At 47.1% G+C, this 19,049-nt stretch overlaps 1 protein-coding gene across 2 annotated transcripts; it reads left to right on the plus strand.

The window, feature by feature from the left end:
• The first annotated feature begins 618 nt into the window (after positions 1-618).
• On the plus strand, positions 619-18,679 carry KATNB1 (katanin regulatory subunit B1). 2 transcript variants are annotated; one of them, XM_066557603.1, is made up of 19 exons: positions 619-1,000; positions 4,309-4,439; positions 6,481-6,598; positions 8,289-8,389; positions 8,901-8,942; positions 9,588-9,671; positions 10,615-10,730; positions 11,257-11,328; positions 11,573-11,723; positions 12,111-12,298; positions 12,416-12,549; positions 13,359-13,406; positions 13,577-13,653; positions 14,260-14,379; positions 15,143-15,292; positions 15,612-15,688; positions 16,081-16,155; positions 16,826-16,942; positions 17,524-18,679. In XM_066557603.1, exons 1-19 carry the CDS (start codon positions 961-963, stop codon positions 17,654-17,656), a joined length of 1,974 nt encoding a protein of 657 aa, XP_066413700.1. In that variant the 5' UTR covers positions 619-960; the 3' UTR covers positions 17,657-18,679. The 2 variants fall into 2 exon arrangements, with proteins under 2 accessions (XP_066413700.1, XP_066413701.1); XM_066557604.1 differs by having other exon boundaries at positions 12,419-12,549.
• Positions 18,680-19,049: the final 370 nt, after the last annotated feature.

The raw sequence follows: 19,049 nt of genomic DNA on the forward strand, positions 1-19,049 counted from the left end.
CGTATTTTTTTTCTCTGCTGCTCAGCAGCTTCTTATCCATCCACGAAGGCCTCCTGGCATTCTTGCCTGATTTCCCTCTTGTCGGTATGCATCGCTCTTGAGCTTGAAGGATATAATCCTTGAAATTCAGCCTTCATTCTTAGGTCATTATCAAGGAGTAGCGTCAAATTAATGGGATTTTTCTCTGTTGATGGAGCAATCGGTTTCAAAGACTCCGAGAAAGACGCACAAGCGGCGCGACCGCCCCTCAGCCGGGCGGGGGAGGCACAGAAGCCTCGCAGGAGTCCCGCTCCCACCGGGGCTGTGGCGAGACACCCGTGAGCCGCCTAACAGGGCACGACGGCCTCAACCACCGGCGGGCCGTGAGCTCCGAGGCCCGGTAGAGTCCCCGGCCGCCCTCACGGAAGCTCCGGAGCGGCCGCAGAGCAGGAGCAGCCCGGCCCCCGCCCCTCAGGGCGGCCCCGCAAAATGGCGGCCCCCATCCAGAGCGCCGCCTCCTCATTGGCCGCGCCCGCGGGGCTCCACCAAGAAGCCGCTCCACGAGTGGAGGCCGCGCTGCCGTCGCCATGGCAACCACCCCGCCCTCGCTTCCTATTGGCCGAGCGGCGCGCGGAGCCCGGGCAACCGCCCGGCGCGGCGCGGGGTTGTTGTGAAGGGCCGGTTGCGGGGCGGGGGCGGCCAGGGGGTCCCGGTCTGCTACTGCCGGACCCCGCCGCCGCCAGCGTCCAGGCGATCGCCCGAACCCCGACCGGCGCTCTCGTCCCGTGATGTTCGTCAGCGGTGAGGCCTCGTCCCCCGCCGCGCCGCCTCTCAGGAGAGTCTCGCCGTGACCGCGTTTGAGTGCCCGCAGGACGGCCGCGGCAGCCCCGGTGCACGGCCCGGCCGTAGGACGCGCTAGAGGAGCGGAGCCCCCGCCGGGAGAGGAAGGCGCTGCCCGCCCCAGAGGCGCCGCGCTGAGCCATGGCCGTGGCCGTCACCACGAAGACGGCATGGAAGCTGCGTGAGTGGCGGGCGGGGGAGCCGCCCCGGCTGGGAGCGGGGAGGGGTGGGAGCCACCTCATCCCTGCCCTGGATATGGTGCCCCGGCCCTCTTTCTACATTGCTGACTGGAATTTTTAACTCCTTGAAGTCCTGTTGGAAAACATAGCGGCACAGTGAATAGCGTGGCCTTGTCAGTGCTGTTTTCAAAGGGTCACTGTCTTTATTTTTTCTGGATAGTTGCTGCCGTGCTGAGCTGAGTGCCTGTCTGACCCCACATGACTCTGCTGTACTACAAGAAGGACCGAGGCAGTGAGGGATGGGGCACCTGCCAGGGGATAACCCTGGATGTACAGAGAGGATAACCCTGGATGTACAGAGAGGCTGGGGAATGAGAGGCTGGACAGCAGCCCCACAAAAAGGGATGTGGGATTCCTGGTCGATGTCAAGTTGAAAATGAGTCACCAGTGTGCCCTGGTAGCCCAAAGGGCTGGCTGTGCCCTGGGATGCACCGAGGAAGGTGATGGTCCCCCTCTTCTCTGTGCTGGTGCAGCCTCACCTCAAGTCCTGGGGGCAGGTTTGGGCACCACAGTTTGAGAAGGATTATAAAGCTTTTGGAGAGCATCCAAAGAAGGACTGTGAATATGGTGAAGGGTCTAGAGAGGAAGCCATGCAAAGGAGTGATTGAGGTCTCTTGGCTTCTTCAGCTTGGAGGAGAGTGAGGGCAGAGCTTGTCATGAGCTGCAGCAGCTTCTTGAGTGCATTGGAGGGACAGCTCTGATCTCTGCTGTCTCTGACCAGTGAAAGGACCTGAGCGAGCCTCTGGAGGGGATGTTTAGGTTGAATATTAGGAAAAAATTCTTCACCTTCACAGGAGCATGAACAGCCTCCCTGGAGAGGTACTTACAGCACCAAGCCTGTGTTTGGCCAATGCTTGCAGGGAAAGGGGGGATTGTCCTGTGTAGGACAAGCAGGAGTAGGACTTGATGATCCTTATGGGTCCCTTCTAACTCAGAATATTCTGTCATTCAATGGAAACTGCTCTTGAGAGCCAAGTGTTGATGGGGCATCCCTTCAGTATCAGGGAGAAGGCCTCAAACTTAGCCTCTCTGGGGTTGTTCTTCATTGGTGCTCACTTGGTTCACTGAGCTCTCTGCTGCAGGAGAAATGAGGTGATCTTTGCAGGGCCTCTGTGTCCCACCCTCTTGAAATTGCTTTGCAAGAGACAGTAAGAATCTGCTGGCTTTATGTCCATTATTCTTCCTCTGAAGGAGCAGTAGACAGTTGCTGACTATCAATTTCTAGCTGGTCACTGATGAGTTATTTCATTGAGGAATTCTTAGAAGCAATAGGATGTGATCAGTTGCTTTAGTCAGTGAGTGGGCTCTGGAAACTGCCTGTCAGAAATAGTGTCCTTGGCTGGTAACACATGAAATCATCTGAGATTACTGACTTAGGAATTTTCTATCTTTCTGAGCAGAAAGCCAATTTGCTGTTATCTTCCCATCCCTGAAACTCCAGTTGCAGGAAGAGCTGGAAGTCTGTCCATCTCCATTTTCCATAGATGTGCAGAGGTTCTTGATCTTCATTTTTGCTGGCTGCTGCCCCATCTTAGCATCCTCTTTGGAGGGAAAAGCATTCTGAGTGTTAGGGATGTTTCAGCAATGCTAATTAGGAGTTGAATGTTACTGGGCTGGTAGGTGATAGCTGGTGACAAGAATTTCATTAAATAAAAAAATTTATTTTTTTGAAATAAAAATTTTGAAATTTTTATTTCAAAAAATAAAAAAATTAAATTTTATTTAATTTCATTAAATAAAAAAATTTCATTAAAAAAAAAATTTAAGGGACTTGGGGGAGAGCAAATGAACCTCTCTGCCCAAGGCAGACATCAGTTTATCACATGGCTTTTAGGAACAGAGGGTTGGGTGCTTTCACAATGACTTTTAAACTTACAATATATTATTAAGAAGGAAATCAAGACATGAAGAAGTGGAGGTGCTGACACACTCATTTCAGCAGCAATGCTCAGCATCTGTCCTTGCAATTTTAACTAGTGACTTGGTCTAGTAATGCTAATTGTACTTTTGTTTACCTTATAGTCTGTGTATCCATACAGGCTTTATTTTAGCAGTTTTATGTGGAAGTTTGCTCTTTCAACACAATGCAGGTGGATTTTCAGATTTGGCCTTCACATGTAATTTATGGTCCAGTCACCTTTGTCATTTGAAAGGTGTTTCCCCAGTCCAAGTGAAAGTTGCGCAGTTCTGCTTTCAGAAAAACACTCTTGAGAGTTTGAGATCAAAGTACCTGTAATTATTATTGCAGCCACCCAAAATCCTTTTGGATTAGTGTTGCATGTAGAGTGATCACATTGCTCCTCCCAGGAAAACACTGAATGGAAGCTGAATTGATGCTCCCTAGCCTTTTTACAGACTCAGAACCATTTTTACAGTTTCATAACTATTAGGCATGAAAATCCTGTGATGTTTCAAAGAAGAGAACAGTTAGATGAAGATATTGGTAAATGCATCTGCCAAAAGCCCCTGACAAAATTCTGAATGAATTTAAAATTCCACTGTGAGATGTGTAAGCAAATATGCTAATTTAGCTTCTTTTTTTGCCCCAAATTGGTTTCTTTATGATGAGGTTTCCATTTGTTGCAGTGTCAGAGCTCAGTTTTTTAACAGTCATGTAGCATCAATCAGATTTGTTATTTTCTGCCCATTTGGATGGATATTCACCCTCCTTTGTCACAGCTGCATGCCCTGCAGTGCTCAGTTTTGCCTGTGTTCCCTGGTGGGGATGTAGCAAAGTCTCTGCCAAAGCTCAGGGAAGGGAGCTCCACCTCTCCCCACTGCTGAGTCTGGCTTTTTCCTGGGTAAGGTAACAAACTGTACTGCTGCTCCTCTGCCAGTTCCTCTCAGGTTGGACTGTCTGCTGCTGCTCTCTAGAACAGGATTAGAGGGCCTTTCACTAGATGACTCTGGCTGCTGTGCAGTACTGCAGGTAAAGTGCTTTGCTGCACTTGAGCAAATCTTTAAAAGCTCCTGAGCTGCTGCAAGTGAGAGAAGATGCTTTTTGTAAGCCATGTGAGCACTGGAGTAGTGAAACTTCGGTCAGCAAATGTTTTAGTGCAGCAGGAAGAGCCAAGAAGGACTGTTCTAAGCAAGATAATGGTGTGACTTCTTATCTGAGCAGTGGGCTGCTGCAGCTTGTCCAGTGGAAACTGGAAAGTGTTTCTGGAGAAAGAATTTTTTTTTAGACCTTTTGGAAGGATGAAAATTTTTATAACTGATCTGTAATAAGTGTTTGCTTTGTTTTGTGCAGAAGAGATCATGGCCCACAGCAGCAATGTGTCCTCAGTAGTCCTGGGAAAAGGTTCAGGCCGGATGCTGGCCACTGGAGGAGACGACTGTCGGGTCAACATATGGTCAGTTAGCAAGCCCAACTGCATCATGGTAAGGACAGGCCTGTTTGCAGCTTGTGGGGGGTGGGAATATTAATTCTGAGGTTTGGAGGGTAGAGAATGAGGGGAAAGATTGTTGGGGTGGAGCCTGTGGGACTTTTGAATAGAGTTTGCCAACACAAAGCTGTGTAACCAGATTCTAGCTAAAGATAGGGACAGAACTGGGTGCCTGGTGAGACCACTGCTCTCTCTAGAGACATTGTGGGAATACTTGAGCTGGACCAGTGCTTACTCAGATAATAAATATTGTACTTTAGTACGTTACCAGGCTACAAATAATGAAAGGAAGAGTTTTGTACAAGAACAGCTGGTTTTATAGTGCAGGCTACAGGGGCCAGTTATATACCCTGGGGTTTGCAGTCACAGCAGGAGATATCCCCAGCAGGATGCATTCCCACCTGTGCCACCCTCCCTAACTGTCACCATGAAGGTTGCCACAATAGTTTGCTGTAGGCTGGGGAGGAGTAACTCTGGTTGCAGTGTGTTAGCAAGGGTAGGGTTACCCCAGCAGTGATCACTAAAGAGCACCATAAATATATATTTAACAGATACCTATCCTGCATCACTTTGAGTGTGTGTTGTGTAAAACCAGCTTTAGCACATCTCTTGTCATTTGTTTAATTAACAACACAATAATGTTGTGGTATCAAAGGCGTTGCTCTAGCCAGTGTGAGCCTTGTGAGAAAAAAGGAAAGTCAGGTCAAAAAGGCTAAAAGGAGAATTTGTCCACTTTATTTTTCTATTCATTAAATGTGTGGATGATTTAACAAGGCTGTGCTTTTTGCATAGTGTACTTAAGCAGTGTCTTTTCAGGCCCTTGGTGGTGGCATGACTCCAGTTTGAAACTGGACTGTTGCCTTACTAGAAAAGGTTGAAGGACTAACTCTGTACCTTTCTGTGGTGGCAGAGCTGCACCTCTCCTGCACTCCCTGGGAGCCACAGAGCTGCTGTTTCTGAGAGGCAGGGACTGACTGAAGCTGCTTGTGCCATTCTTCTATATCAAAAAAAAATCTTGATTTTTGGGGTTGTCCTCCGAAGTTCATTTTTAGTGTTTATATTATAATGATTATGGATGTTTATGTTGGGAAAGAGGGAGAAGAGGGACTTCTCAAGTAACATTGGGACTTGGTTTAAGTGTGAGCTCTAGTTCTCAGTAATGGCAGTTGCTACTGTGGATTTTGTAAAGGATTTCAATTGCACATGGATTCCTAAGAAAGCTCCATCAGAACAGGCAACTTCCAACTGGCATTCCCAGCCTCTGTATGTGTGTGGGAGGCACAGAGCTAGTGCAGCTATTTAAAAAGACATTTGAGGATGGACTAAAGCAGGTTGGCAAGCAGAAAGTCTGCAATGGTGGGATTTGTTTTCTAGAGCCAGTTTTAAATATTCTTGTGTTTTACTAAAATATAGGCCTTTTCAAAATGCTGATGTAATTTGTAAGCTTTCAGGTGCTCAAGGATGAAAGGAACTTCATGTGAATTACTGCCTTATGCCTCAAGTCAGTACTTCAGTGTTAGCACCATGCTATCACTGTGACATCCATTGCTGGCAGCAACCTATGGCTTGGTGCTTGTGTGAAGTTTTCAAAGTAGCCCTGCTTTTGCTCTTGCTTTGATTTTGTAACTGGTTCATGACACTTACATGACCCATTTAGAGCAAACACGGTGGCATTGTGCTACCACAGCATAATTTGTATGATGTAAGAATGTGTCAGCCTTGTCTGAGCACCCGCACCTAATGTTTAACTACCTGTGTCTCTGTTGATGCATCCTTTAAAACTTAGTCAGTGTGCCCCAGAAAGGGATTCCAAAGATAATGTGGGAATACAGCTGTGCTGTGCTGGGTGCAGTGATGGCCTTCAGAGTGCTCTGCCACCCTGGTGGCTGCTGAGGAAAAAGGATTATGGCACAGCCAGGTGGTCCTAGCTCATGGCTCAAGAGTTACCCCTCCATGATGAGCAATGCCATGGTTCCTATGGTTCCTGCAGAGCTGTGCCAGCAGCTGCTCACTGACACTGATGGTTTTCTTTACAGAGCTTGACAGGCCACACAACCCCCATTGAGAGCCTACAAGTGAACCCAAATGAGAAGCTCATAGTGGCAGGGTCCCGCTCAGGGTCCATTCGAGTTTGGGACCTAGAAGCTGCCAAAGGTATGTGCCCATGGGTTTGTGCTTCTGGTCATGCACACTTTTTGGGGAATCCTTATGTTTAATGCCTATACTGACCCAGAAGGTTCCTGATTTAAGAAGGAACAGGAGCCTGACATTGCTTTTGTCTTCATCTGTATCTCTTTTTTGCCCTTCTATTGAGGCTATAGCACTGTGTATTCATGCTTGAGCAGCAATTTGGGCATGTTTTGGGGACAGTGATCTGAGGAACTAGTTTCTATGGTTTTGACCTGAGTGTGTCAAAATCTGTATTCCAGATCAGTTTCCATGCATGTATGGATAACTAGGTATGCAGAATTTGTATTCAGAGTCTCAACTTAGAATTGTCAACCTTAATAAAAGGATCCCAAACCAGATTGGAAGTTTTAAGTTTATTAGGTTCTGCACAAATGCAGGAATCCTCTGCTTGTTGTCTTCTTGTTCTTAAGTTCTAACTTTTCTTTTTTCCTCTAGCAGTTTTTCTGCTGTCCTGCTCTTGCATGGCCACATAAATAGACAAAGACCTAATTTTTAATAAACTGTAAAAGCTATGAACTCATCAAGCTCTGATCCTTTAAAGGCCACTGTTGAGTCATGCTTTATTTATTGCATTTTCCTCAAATCCTAGAATGAGTTTGCAAAAGTATCATAAATCACTTGAGTGCATTCCAGGAGGAATACCAGAAAATGACTGAATATTTCTTATGGGTTACTACTTGTTCATAGAAGGAATGTGTAATGAAAATAGACTTACACTGGCTGAGCTAAGGAGGCAAACCACAGGCAGCATCAATAATGGAAAGCACTGATGTCATTCTGACAGTTAGAATCAGCTCAGTTATGGAATAGTTTGGCTCTGCCTGTGGGGAGTAGCTGATCTGGCTGCATTTATTAGACCTATGAGCCAGTGTCTCTGCAAATGACCACCCCAGCTCTGGCTCAAGAGCTAATTTCTGCCAGGGGAATCATCAGCTTGTTCCAGGTGAGGGATGAGGGAGAGGGATTGCCCTTGTTATTATCTGAGCAGTTTTTCTTAGAGTTGAGCTCTGCATTTGTCACTGCTTGCTGAGATAAAATGTACCAGTTCTACTGGTCCTTGCTGGTTTCCAGAATTACAGGGGTGTTACTTGATGACTTGCTGAAACACTGATCGTTTCTTTGTCTCCTGCTCCCTAAGCATCCATTTCCTGTCTTTGTGGGGATTCTTGCAAGGGGCAGTTGAAGGACTCCAGGGTGAATATTGGAACCTAAGAGGTGGTGCTTGGATGGGGTGCAGAGTCCTGGGAAAGGGTCTGTCTAATACCTGCAAGGTGAATGCTGCAGGCAGTCAAGACTGTTTCACTTCACTTCCCAGCCAAAACTGTTCCTCCTCTGGCCCATTTTGCTGTCTATGTAACAAATGGAAAGATGCACTGCCTGCCAGCTGCCTCATTTTCAGAATGGAGATATTTGGAGTTCTGCCTGTAGTTTCCATACCTAAGGACAGGACTTTCATTAAGCTCATTGATCATGAACTTTCTATTGCTGTTTCTTTGCATTGCCAGGGCAGAGGCATTTCCACAAAATAATGTATATTTCCATAAAATAATGGTGGGGATAATATGGCTACACATCTGCATGGTGTCTGGTGGAAACGAGCTATTAAATATTTTCCCCCTATTCCTTCTCTCTGCTCTGCCTCTCCTTTTCCCAGTTCTTCGTACCCTACCAGGTCACAAAGCGAATATCTGCAGCCTTCATTTCCATCCTTTTGGAAGCTTTGTGGCATCTGGCTCTTTGGACACCAACATTAAGGTAAAACCCAGCTTCCACCAGAGATTTCCCTCTTTACTTGCAGTGTCTTTGTTTTGAAGAGTGCCAGAACATGTTTTGTGTCAAGCTGTTGGTGGATGCTGCCCATCATCATTTCTATGTGTGGGCAGGTGTGTTTGTGAGTGCTTGTGAAATCCTTGTGTGTATTTTCACAGCCAGCTCATGAATGTGACTCCTCTGCTGTGGAATGTGGCTCTGAGTAAGGTGCCTGGTGTCAGCAAGCACAGATGTCCTGCTTGCTGTGGATTGTATCTGCTTCCTCAGACTGTGTTTGACTGTCAGAACTGAGCTGCTGTAGTAGGAGATACCTACCAGGAGTGATTCTCACTTGGGGAGTCAGAAAATACCCCTAAGACCTACAGGGGTTCAGCAGCCCATTCATTCTGCAGTATCTGTTAGCTTGGTGACACAGGGATCCCTTGTTCTGGCAGGACCCTTGAGCTCCCAACATACTGCTCTAAACGTACAATTTGTTTGCTTTTCTTCCTTGTAGCTCTGGGATGTAAGAAGAAAAGGCTGTATCTTCACATTCAAGGTAAAATATTTCATTAGGTTTGGCAAAGAGGGGAGAAATATTTATTTTGAGGACTTGTGAGCAAACCTAAATGTGATTATGTACAATGAACTTCCTGGTTTTCCAGCATGAAAATAAGATCCGCATGATTTGTGAAGTGGCCTGGCAATCCTCAGCAGGCCTCTGCAAGCTGTATGGGAATATGAAATGGATATTACAGGATATCAATGGCTATCATGTGCTATAGTGTGGATGGCTTCAGTGGGGGATGGAGAGCATCCGTGAGGGTTTCTTTATATTCTTAATGGTATTACCGCTGCACTGAGATGGTTCTGTTCTTGGGACCTTTTTTATCTGAAGAACTTGCTGTATATTAATTTCATGTAGAAACCAGAGATTAAGTGTGACAGCACTTCTATCTGACCATATGTACATCTGTAATTTAGAACTGATTCTTATTAGTGAAGCCAGATCTGTATTTACCATACTTAAACTGATAGCATAAATGACTAGGTGAGAGAGACTACACACATTTCATGTGGCTTGAGTACAGTGTTGTGTTCTGCAGGCTTTGAGCTCTGTAAAACACTTGATTGGTTTTGGGTTATTATATTGCATAGGATTGAAAGACAAAAGCCAGAATACTGTTGGTTTTGCTCATCTCAGGGTCACACAGAAGCAGTTCGGTGTCTCCGCTTCAGCCCTGATGGGAAATGGGTGGCCTCTGCTGCTGATGATCACACTGTAAAGGTAATTTATTGTGACACCTTCCTTATGTGCTTGTGGCACATGGGAATGCTGGGATTGGCTTTTTTCCAGGCGTTACCAGCACTCACTCATAAATACCCTCAGTTCATTTGGCAACTGGCTGAGCCTCATGGGGTTGCAGAGATTGGTTTTCCTATGGGGATCCTGTCTGATGGCTCCCAACACCCATGGAAGAGCTGCATGGGTTGAAATGCCCTTATGCAGCAGACACATTGGGAGAGACTATGCACAGAAAAATCAATGTTTTGATGGTAATAGAGTTGTGATACCTGAATGTTGGCCTCAGTAAACATTGTCAAATGAGTTGTCCACAGCACATTGCTTCACCAGACTAATTTCTGTCTCTGTTTGTGTTATACACACTACATGTGATTATCAGTCTGAAAATTGCTGTCAGGACTGAGCAGAGCAAGAGGAGGAGATCAGGAAGGTGTTGACTGAAGTAGTGACTTCAGTTGTTTCACATGGAGTATGGAGGAATGGAGATAAAGCACTGATTTTATTTTCAGTTTCACATGAAATTAACTGATCAGTTATTTCATGGCATTTTCGAGTGGAGAGTAGAGCACAGGAAGAAGGAATTGCTAAGGGATTCAGAGCTTTGGATTTTTGTTAACTTTTGAGATACAGTCTGTGGGGACAGATGGAACTGCTATATTTTGTCTCAGTCTCTAAATATAAACCAGAAATGCCTAGGGGAGAAGTTATGTAGAAAATAAAAGATAATACAAAAAACAAAACCAAAACAAAGCCTTAAATTATTTGGATGGTAGTCTTTCCTTGATTATTGACTTCTTTGACAGACTTGGGTATGTTCTTGGAGGGGGGAAGTGTTAGAAGGTTGCCAGTACAAGGAAATCCCAGGTGTATTGGAAATCTGAAACATTTAATCTCTTCAAGAGTCTCTGTTCTTTCCTCCTTTCAGCTGTGGGATCTGACTGCTGGGAAGTTGATGTTTGAGTTTACAGGACACACCGGCCCAGTAAATGTTGTTGAATTCCATCCCAATGAGTACCTTTTGGCTTCTGGCAGCTCTGACAGGTACATAATGGGAGGGACAAAAAAGGGAAATGTATATGTCTGTTCCATTTCCTGGTGCCTTTCCTTGTAAAAGGGCATGTCAAGAGGAATGTCACTCAATTCAATCCTGCCATTGCGAGAGCCAGACATCTAGACAGCAGGACATGGCATCTGTGATGGGCAGAACATGGAGATCTTCCCTTCTCATCCAAAATTGATGGCACCTTCTGCCACACTAGAAACCAATGTGTAGCCCCAAGCCTCTCATAAATCCAGCTGACATCCTGTGTGAACAGCAGGCAGCCCTGCTCAGCTGGCAGGGTGTTCTCTTAGCTCTGGGCTGGCTCTAAATGCCTGTCTGTGTCTAGAGCCTCTAAGTATCTCTGTCTGGATTCATGGATCTTAGCTAGACCAGCCTTCTGTGTAGGCTCACTGTATGTGCACAACAGCAAAAGTCATTCTAACTGTTAGTGTTTTGTTTAAAATCTGGATCCTAGAGTGTTTTCTAGAATGATGAGCAATGAGTTTTGTTGTGTTGTGTGTACAGGACTGTTCGGTTCTGGGACTTGGAGAAGTTTCAAGTTGTGAGCTGTATTGAAGAGGAGGCCACTCCTGTCAGGTACTTTATATTCCTACTGAACTGTACTAGGCAGAGACTAAAGGTGGGGTGAAGGGGGGGTTTCCTCAGAGAGAAACTTTCCTGGGGAGAAGTTTGGCCTGCTGGAGATACTGCACAGGTGAGCACCACATTGCAGGGTTCATTGTTAGAATCAAAACTGAAGATGTCCAGTGTAGTCAGAGATCCACAGGGACTGAGCAAGGTGGGAATGCTGTGCCTGATTCTCCTCCTGCCTTCCTCCCAGGTGTGTGCTCTTCAACCCTGATGGCTGCTGCTTGTACAGCGGCTTCCAGGATTCGCTGCGAGTGTACGGCTGGGAGCCAGAGCGCTGTTTTGATGTGGTCTTGGTGAACTGGGGAAAAGTAGCTGACTTGTCTATCAGCAACAACCAGCTGGTAAGCCACTGCTCCTGAGGCAGGGTTAGGCAGCTGTGAAACACAAGATAAAATCCTGTTGCCTCCTTGCAGGCCTTCAGACCTGTAAGCTTGTGTCAGGGCTTGCAGCACACCCAAAGGCTGTGTGCCTTGTGCTCCACTTTGTGTCTCTGGCTTCTGGAGGAAAGAGCTGGAGCTTAGTTTGACTAATATTTAGAAGCTATGCTTGGCAAAAATTTTATCCCAGCCTTTCAAAATTGCTGGCAACTTCAGGTTGGAAAATCTGCAGCACTGAACTGAGCAGTCCTCAAGCACAGTTGCTCAGGGTCACTCCATCGTGCCTGTTCTCAAAAGGGCTGATGTGCACCCCACTCCTTGGTGAATTATCTTGATCTTTTGCCTCTGCAGATAGGAGTTTCCTTTGCACAAAGCACAGTCTCTTCCTTCGTTGTGGATCTCAGCAGAGTCCCAAAGTCAGATTCTGTTCCTCAAGGGTTGATCAGGGACGACCAGCCTCTTGTGCCACCTACCCCCACAGGGTCCTCCCTTCGCCGCATCTATGACAGGCCCTCAACGAGCTGCAGCAAGCCCCAGAGGTGAGGCAGTCTGCTGGCTTGTTGAGTTTGCAGATTTTAAGGAAATATCCCACGCACTCAGTGTTCTCTCTCTCTCTGACAATATGGCTTCCCCTGACAACAACTATTTTTCCACAGCAGAGTGAAGCACAACTCTGAGAGTGAGAGGCACAGTCCTAGCAGTGAAGATGACCGGGATGAGAAGGAATCAAAGGCTGAGATCCAGAACCAGGAGGATTACAAAGAGATCTTCCAGCCCAAGAATGCAATCTGTCAGTACCAGGGTTTACAGTACTTTTGAGTAGTGTTTGGGTTTGAGATCAGGGAGCTAAAGTGATTCGATAGAACTGACCTTTGGCTTACTGTAACAGAGGCTTCACCTGTGACTGGAGAGTTTAGAAAGCTTTTCTTTAATATTCTGTGCTGGGACACTGATGCACAGATCATGTTGGTAAATGACTTATAGGAGGCACATTAACTAGGGTACAGTGATGTCTATTTGAAGCCTGGCTCAGAATCCAGAGCTTCATTGTAAATGTGCTGCCTGCCTGCTCTGATTAGAGTGTTAAGTGAATTTTATTAGCTTAGAATTTTGATATGTATAAGATCAGGAGTCTTCTTTAAAGAAGGAAAGGCAAAATGTTTTGTTAAAGCAAAGACTGTTGTTTAGGAGGCATTGTGCAGTGTCTGTATGTCATTTTTATGCAAATGATAAAAATGAGATACTCTTTCTGAGGAATTCATTGCATTATTTTTATTTACTTATAAAAATCAATAACAGGAGGTGGATTTTGCCTAATATCATTTGTTGTGACAGTGCCTTGTCTCATGCTTCACACCTCTACAGCAGCAGTGAACCACAGGGGTCAGTTTTGTCCCTTCTATCCATGAAGGCTGAAAGCTTTTAGTTAAGCTCAACAATAGTGTCAAGGTCCAAAAGAGATAACTCTGCTTGTTGTATCACTGATTTACCCTCATGTGTGGAGTTGTTGGAGATTTCACTGCTCCAAGGTTGACTTACCACTTATCTGTAGCCTTGGATGCTCCTTCATTTGTTTATTATTTAAATCTTTTTCTGTAGGTCGAACTCCTCCTCGAAATGAGCCCTTTCCTGCCCCTCCTGAGGATGGTGAGTGTGGAAATGACCCCTTGGTGGGGATGGGGATAATGGCCCTCAAAGAGGGAGAGCTGCCTGAAGGCAGAAATTACCCCTTGCAGTATAGCTAAACAGAACCTTTGCTCTCAACTCTTGAAAGTAACAATCAGTTTCTGCTTTCCCACTTCTCTCCCTCTTGGTAGAGCCTGGAACTGCAAAGGAAGCAGTGAAGCCCAGCCAAGCTGTGGATGTCCAGACCTCGCTGCCAAAGCAGGAGCTCGTACGTTCTGTGTGCTCTGTGAGGGATGTGCAGAGCTGGAGAATTTGTGATTTCTGCTCAGGCTGATTCCTTCACTGCAGGACAGTAAAAGTGCAGCTCCAGGCTTTGTGCTGCCAAGTGTCTTGCCTTAGCAGTGAAACTAAGGCCTGTTGTTTTTCTTTGCTGCTTGTGCTTGCAGTGGTGCTTCTCCTTGCATCTCATAATTGGGGCACTCAGAGAATCAAGTGCCAGGTTTCTACCAGTGCTTGAACAGAGGCTATTTTGTTGCCAAAAGTGCAAGCAGCTGATGGGCCAGTATTCATTTTTCTGCCTTCTTTAGAATTCTCTCTTAGCCTTCAGGCTGGCCACAGCCCATTGCCCTAATTTCAGATAACAATAACAGCACTTGGCACTTCTGCTGGGGCATCTCCATGTTCTTTACAAACCTTAATTACATCGTGGTGCGTACCTGAGAGTCACTTTATTGCCTCTTAAATTATGCTAGCAAACTGCAGACTGCTTCTGTGTTAGGGCCCTGCTGTGAGAAGAAAGCAGGTCAGAAATAAAGGTCATCAGACTAGGGCCAAACTGTTCCTGCTAGAGCTTTTATCCCAATTTCTCCTGCAGCCTGATCCAGTCCAGAGGCCAATGAATGCCTCCTCAACTTCTTTGAGCAGAACAGAGCCATCAGTGATTCCGGCAGCCAGGAATGAGCCCATTGGCCTGAAGGCCTCTGACTTTCTCCCAGTAAGTGTCTCTGGACAATGTTTTCCAGCCAATGTCTGTGTTGGGTGGCATCAGAAATGGGGTGCCCCATTGTGATAGGTATGAATACAGCAGAGTTGAGCCCTGCTCTTACCAAAGCAGAGAGCAAGAGGTGAGACAGTCACTGAACTATTCTATGCACCAGACAGTGATTAATTTAAAAAATTGGTGTTTGCCATTACACAATAATTTCACAGGAATCTTTGCCTCTTGCATCTTGGAGGCTTCTTGGTCTCTCTTGGGGAGGGTCTTCCCTTATCCTAAAAAGGGGGAAAGACCAGAGCATCCTGATGATGTCAAACTAAATGTGAGTAAAGGAATTAGTGATTCTATCATGGCTTGGGCAGGAAGCAAATTGAGAGTCTAATGAATTATGTAAGATTTTGGCTTTGAAATAAAACTTGCAGTTCCCAGACAAGTGTTTCACATAAAAAATTGGGTTTGTGTGAAAACATTTCTTCATTAACACATACTGGTTTTGAAAACTTACTTTAAATTCACCTTTTTTGAGAGTTTTCCCAAAGCTTTAAACACGTTTGTGATTGATGTAGTAGAAAAAAGCAGGAAATAAGTAACTGAAATCAGAACAAATTGAGCATTTCCATTTCAAAAGGTTTTTACAACCATCTGCAAGGAAGTCAGTATTCACTGACAATCTCTGCACCAAAATTGGCTCTCACCTAGGCCAGAGAATGCTCCCACCTTCTGTGCCATCCTGCTCTGTTCGTGGTGTCTGTACTTGCAGGCTGTGAAGAACCAAAGCCAGACAGAGCTGGTGGATGAGGAGGCCATGTCCCAGATCAGGAAAGGCCACGAGACCATGTGTGTGGTGCTCACCAGCCGCCACAAGAACCTGGACGCCGTGCGCGCCGTGTGGAGCACCAGTGACATCAAGGCAAGCATGGGGACATGCCTGAGGCTCATAAAGGGAGCAGCTGAGCAGCTCTCTCTGCTTCTCTGGGGCTGGTTCTGCCTCATACAAAACAGGGGTCTCACAGCGTTTGTCCCCAGGGATGCACCACAGAGTGCTGCAGCTGAATGGTCACAAAGAAACTCACATGGAGAAGACTTTCCCATGAGAGAGTTCTCTTCCCTGGCCAACTTCATGTTTCCTCTACCTTGTTTTGGAAAAGCAGCACTAGATACTAATTTGCATTAGCCTAACCAGTTTGACCTCTGCAATAGATGACTTTTTCCTTCCCCTTCTCTCTCAGAACTCTCTGGACTCTGCAGTGGCTATCAATGATCTGTCTGTTGTCGTGGATCTCCTGAATATTGTCAACCAAAAAGCGTGAGTCCTGGATGGGGTCAGCCCCTGGGATGTGCAAGAGCTGCCTGGTTGGGAGTTGGGAGCTCTGCCTTGTACCTGCCCCATGTCCAGTGGGCTGTGGCAGCATGAAATTCATGTGCTTGTAGTCACATCTTCAGGCCTGCAGTGGCAGTAACTGCTGGAATTATTTGGGGCCAAGGAAAATCAAAGTCAGTCTTGGAGCTTCATAAAGTGATTCTGCTGACAAAGAAATATGTCCGAACCTTCCACTTTCTCTCACGAGGGGGAGTCAGTGAACTTGCTCTCTGAACCTGAGTGTGTCAGTGTCTGGGCATTTGCCAGGAATTCTTATTGTGTCACTTTGGCTTTGTAAAGCCTGTCTCCAGTCTCAGGATATGTCCTTTTCTTTTCAGGTCTCTCTGGAAGTTGGATTTGTGTACTATAGTCCTGCCACAGATAGAAAAACTACTCCAAAGTAAATATGAAAGGTGAGGCCTCAAGAACATGGTGTGCTTGAGGGACAGGGTGTAGGTAGTGATAGGGGAGCTGTGCTGGGTATTTTGTACCTGAAGGAAAATCCTGAGAAATCACTGCAGATACAGTCTCATGCTGATATGATGCCTGAAAAAGAATGATGGAGTTGCCAGGTGTGTGTGGGAAAAGATACAGAAAGTATGCATGGGCAGGAAGAACAGGATAGTGGGATTTGTCCTAGATTTTGGTTTAAGACAGCTCTGGCAGCCAGGAGGGGTCATGTAAAACAAATGGGATTTGCCCACTGCTGGGAGTGAAGCTGTCAGCTTGGGACAAGGAAGGAAGTCCTGCAACAGCCCTGGGGACTCATCTGTAGGGGGAAAAATTGCAGCCTGTCTTAGGATGGAGTTTCTACTCTTCCTTTCTTCTGGGAGAGAGGTTCCTGCCAGGTTCCCTTGGCAGGACATCTCTGCCCTTGAGCAGAGAGGTCCCACTTGGGTGGGGTATGTGCCAGGACCTTTGGAACAGACTTGCTTTGTGAAAGCTTTGGAACTGAGATGTGTTGTTGGTACTTGGCTGTTGCTCTCCTTCCCTGGTTACAGGTGCTGGAGTGGAGTTGTTTGGGGGCTGTGTGCTGGGGGGACAGGAATGGCATTCAAGTGGGACCCGATTCTCTGTTTTCAGTTACGTGCAGACTGGCTGCACATCCTTGAAACTCATTCTCCAGAGATTCCTGCCACTCATCACAGACATCCTCGCTGCACCACCTTCTGTTGGAGTGGACATCAGCAGAGAGGAAAGGTGAGGCACACACTTCTTTTGCTCCCTCCTGGCTACAGCCTTTCTCTTGGGTGAGCTTTGCCCTTGCCATCAGGCCTCTGCTACCAGACTGGACATGCCTTCCCTTTGTCTGCAAGCACCAATCCCTCGTGCTCACAGGAAAAGGACTGCCTTTCCCTTTGCCTCTGTGCATTGAGTCATACATAAACAAAGTATTGGGAGTTAAACCAGCCTGTGCTTTTCCCCTCTGCCTTACGAGAAACATGATTTGGTAGCCAGGCCCTGGATTTTGAGTTCATTCACAGGATAGCTCCTCTCTGGGAATTGGCTTTTGGAAAATAGCACTGTCTTTTTCCCTGGACTGTACTGCCAAAGGAGGAGGAGGGCTGAAAGAGCCCTTATGTGGATGCTGTTCTCCTGTCTCATCGGGACGTGGGCTGAATTGCTTGGTGTTTTTGCAGAGCTGTGCTCATATTTCAGCCTCTTCCAGGCCATTTTCAGGGCTTTTCTCTCCTGCTTGAGTTGCCTCTCTGGCACTGCAGGAACTGCCACACCTCAGGCAACTAGGGATTCATGCTGTGTCTGCTGTCCTTTTTTTCCAGGCTTCACAAATGCAAGCTGTGCTACAAGCAACTGAAGAACATCAGCAACGTTGTCAAGAACAAGTCTGGGCTCAGCGGCCGCCATGGTAGTGCCTTTCGGGAACTGCTGCTCCTCATGGCTGTCCTGGACTAACAGCCACCACCTCCTCATGTACAAATACAGGTGGCCAAGCTTCCCCTGCTCGTGGTCTGGCTGGATTTCAGATCTCTCCGTGTGTCCGTCCTTTCCCCCTGCCCCTCTCCAGCATGGTAGGGAAGTGCAATCTGCCTGGCTGGTCGCCCAGCCAGCCCTGGTGCCTTAGGGGCTGGATGGAGGACCCCAGTCGAGAGATGTGTGTGCTGTGGGAGGGGCCCTGGCGGGTGGAGGGCCCCACAGAGCCCTGTAGGGAAGCTGCTTCATTTCAGCTCTTCATCTCAGCATCAAGCTCTGGGCTGCTCTGTGTGCTGGCCTGTCCCTGCAGGAGGGCTCTGAGCCTGCTGTCACCCCTCCTTCCCGCTTGTGCTGTCGGTTCTTGTTGCCTGGCCCTGTGGGTCAGGGCCCTGCTCTCGCTGTGCAGCTGCTGAGGACTGCAGGCACCACCCCTCAAACGCCTGCTGTGGGGTGATGCCCTTTCCATACAGAAGGGACTTCAACTGCCATGGGGGATCTGCCCCTTTGGCTTCATCTGACATGGGCAAGGACACTGTGCCACTGTGCTGGTGCATCTCAAGGACCTGAACCGAGAGATTTTCTCTTGGCTTCTCAGCCATCCCTGCTGGCAGCCAGGGCTGCAGAGGATCAGTATCTTCAGACTGTCCTTGGATCTGAGGTCTACCTGGACCTGGTAAAACATGTGACTTAAACAGGACTCGTCGTATGTGCTTGCCTTTGGGGGTGAGGATTTGGAAGGGTGGAGGAACAGAGGGACATGGACTGAGTTATGTCTTTCTACATCCACTGGACCATTCTTAGAGGTTTGTTTTTGGTTTTTTCCCCCAATAAATGTCTGTCAGAACCTTTCTGTTCCTCTTTCTTCTTTCCTCTGGGGAAAGAGGTTCCTCTTGGTGCTTTCCCTGCTCTTCCCAGCCTGTCTCCCATTTTATACACTGGAGCCTGTTCTCCAGGAATCTGTAACTTATAATGAATTTTATTAAAATATTTGTAATTTTTTTTAAAGTTGTGTTAAATGCCTGAATCTCTTGAAGTGCTCTTCACCTTGGCATAGCTCCTGGCTGGGAGTGCCCAGGAAAAGCAGGGCTGTGTTCCCTGCCTGTCCCAGAGGAAGCTGACCATTCTCACCCTTCCTCCTGGGAGGCTGTGGTGAACAACAGGAGAGCCAGCACTTGCCAGGTGGCTTGTGGAAATCCCGGGGGCAGTTTCACTCTGCTGGGTCATTCCCAGCCCAAGGAGCAGTGTCATCATTTAGGGCTCATCCTTCTCCCTGGCTGCACACAGATCTCCCTCCCCTGGCTCTCCTGTGGATCTGGGCAGAGTGGCAGTGAGCTCTGAGCCAGGGAGCTCATTTGGAAGGCTGTTCTGGGGAGCT

Source organism: Molothrus aeneus, chromosome 11 (assembly GCF_037042795.1).
Source record: "Molothrus aeneus isolate 106 chromosome 11, BPBGC_Maene_1.0, whole genome shotgun sequence".
NCBI lineage: Eukaryota > Metazoa > Chordata > Aves > Passeriformes > Icteridae > Molothrus > Molothrus aeneus.

What these genes read in the sequence shown, in the direction of transcription:
- KATNB1 (XM_066557603.1), top strand. Translation starts at nt 961, where the DNA reads ATGGCCGTGGCCGTCACCACGAAGACGGCATGGAAGCTGC. An exon ending in GGACCTAGAAGCTGCCAAAG is followed by an intron (nt 6,599 to 8,288) that starts GTATGTGCCCAT and finishes TCCTTTTCCCAG; the next exon opens with TTCTTCGTACCCTACCAGGT. An exon ending in CTCCAAAGTAAATATGAAAG is followed by an intron (nt 16,156 to 16,825) that starts GTGAGGCCTCAA and finishes CTCTGTTTTCAG; the next exon opens with TTACGTGCAGACTGGCTGCA.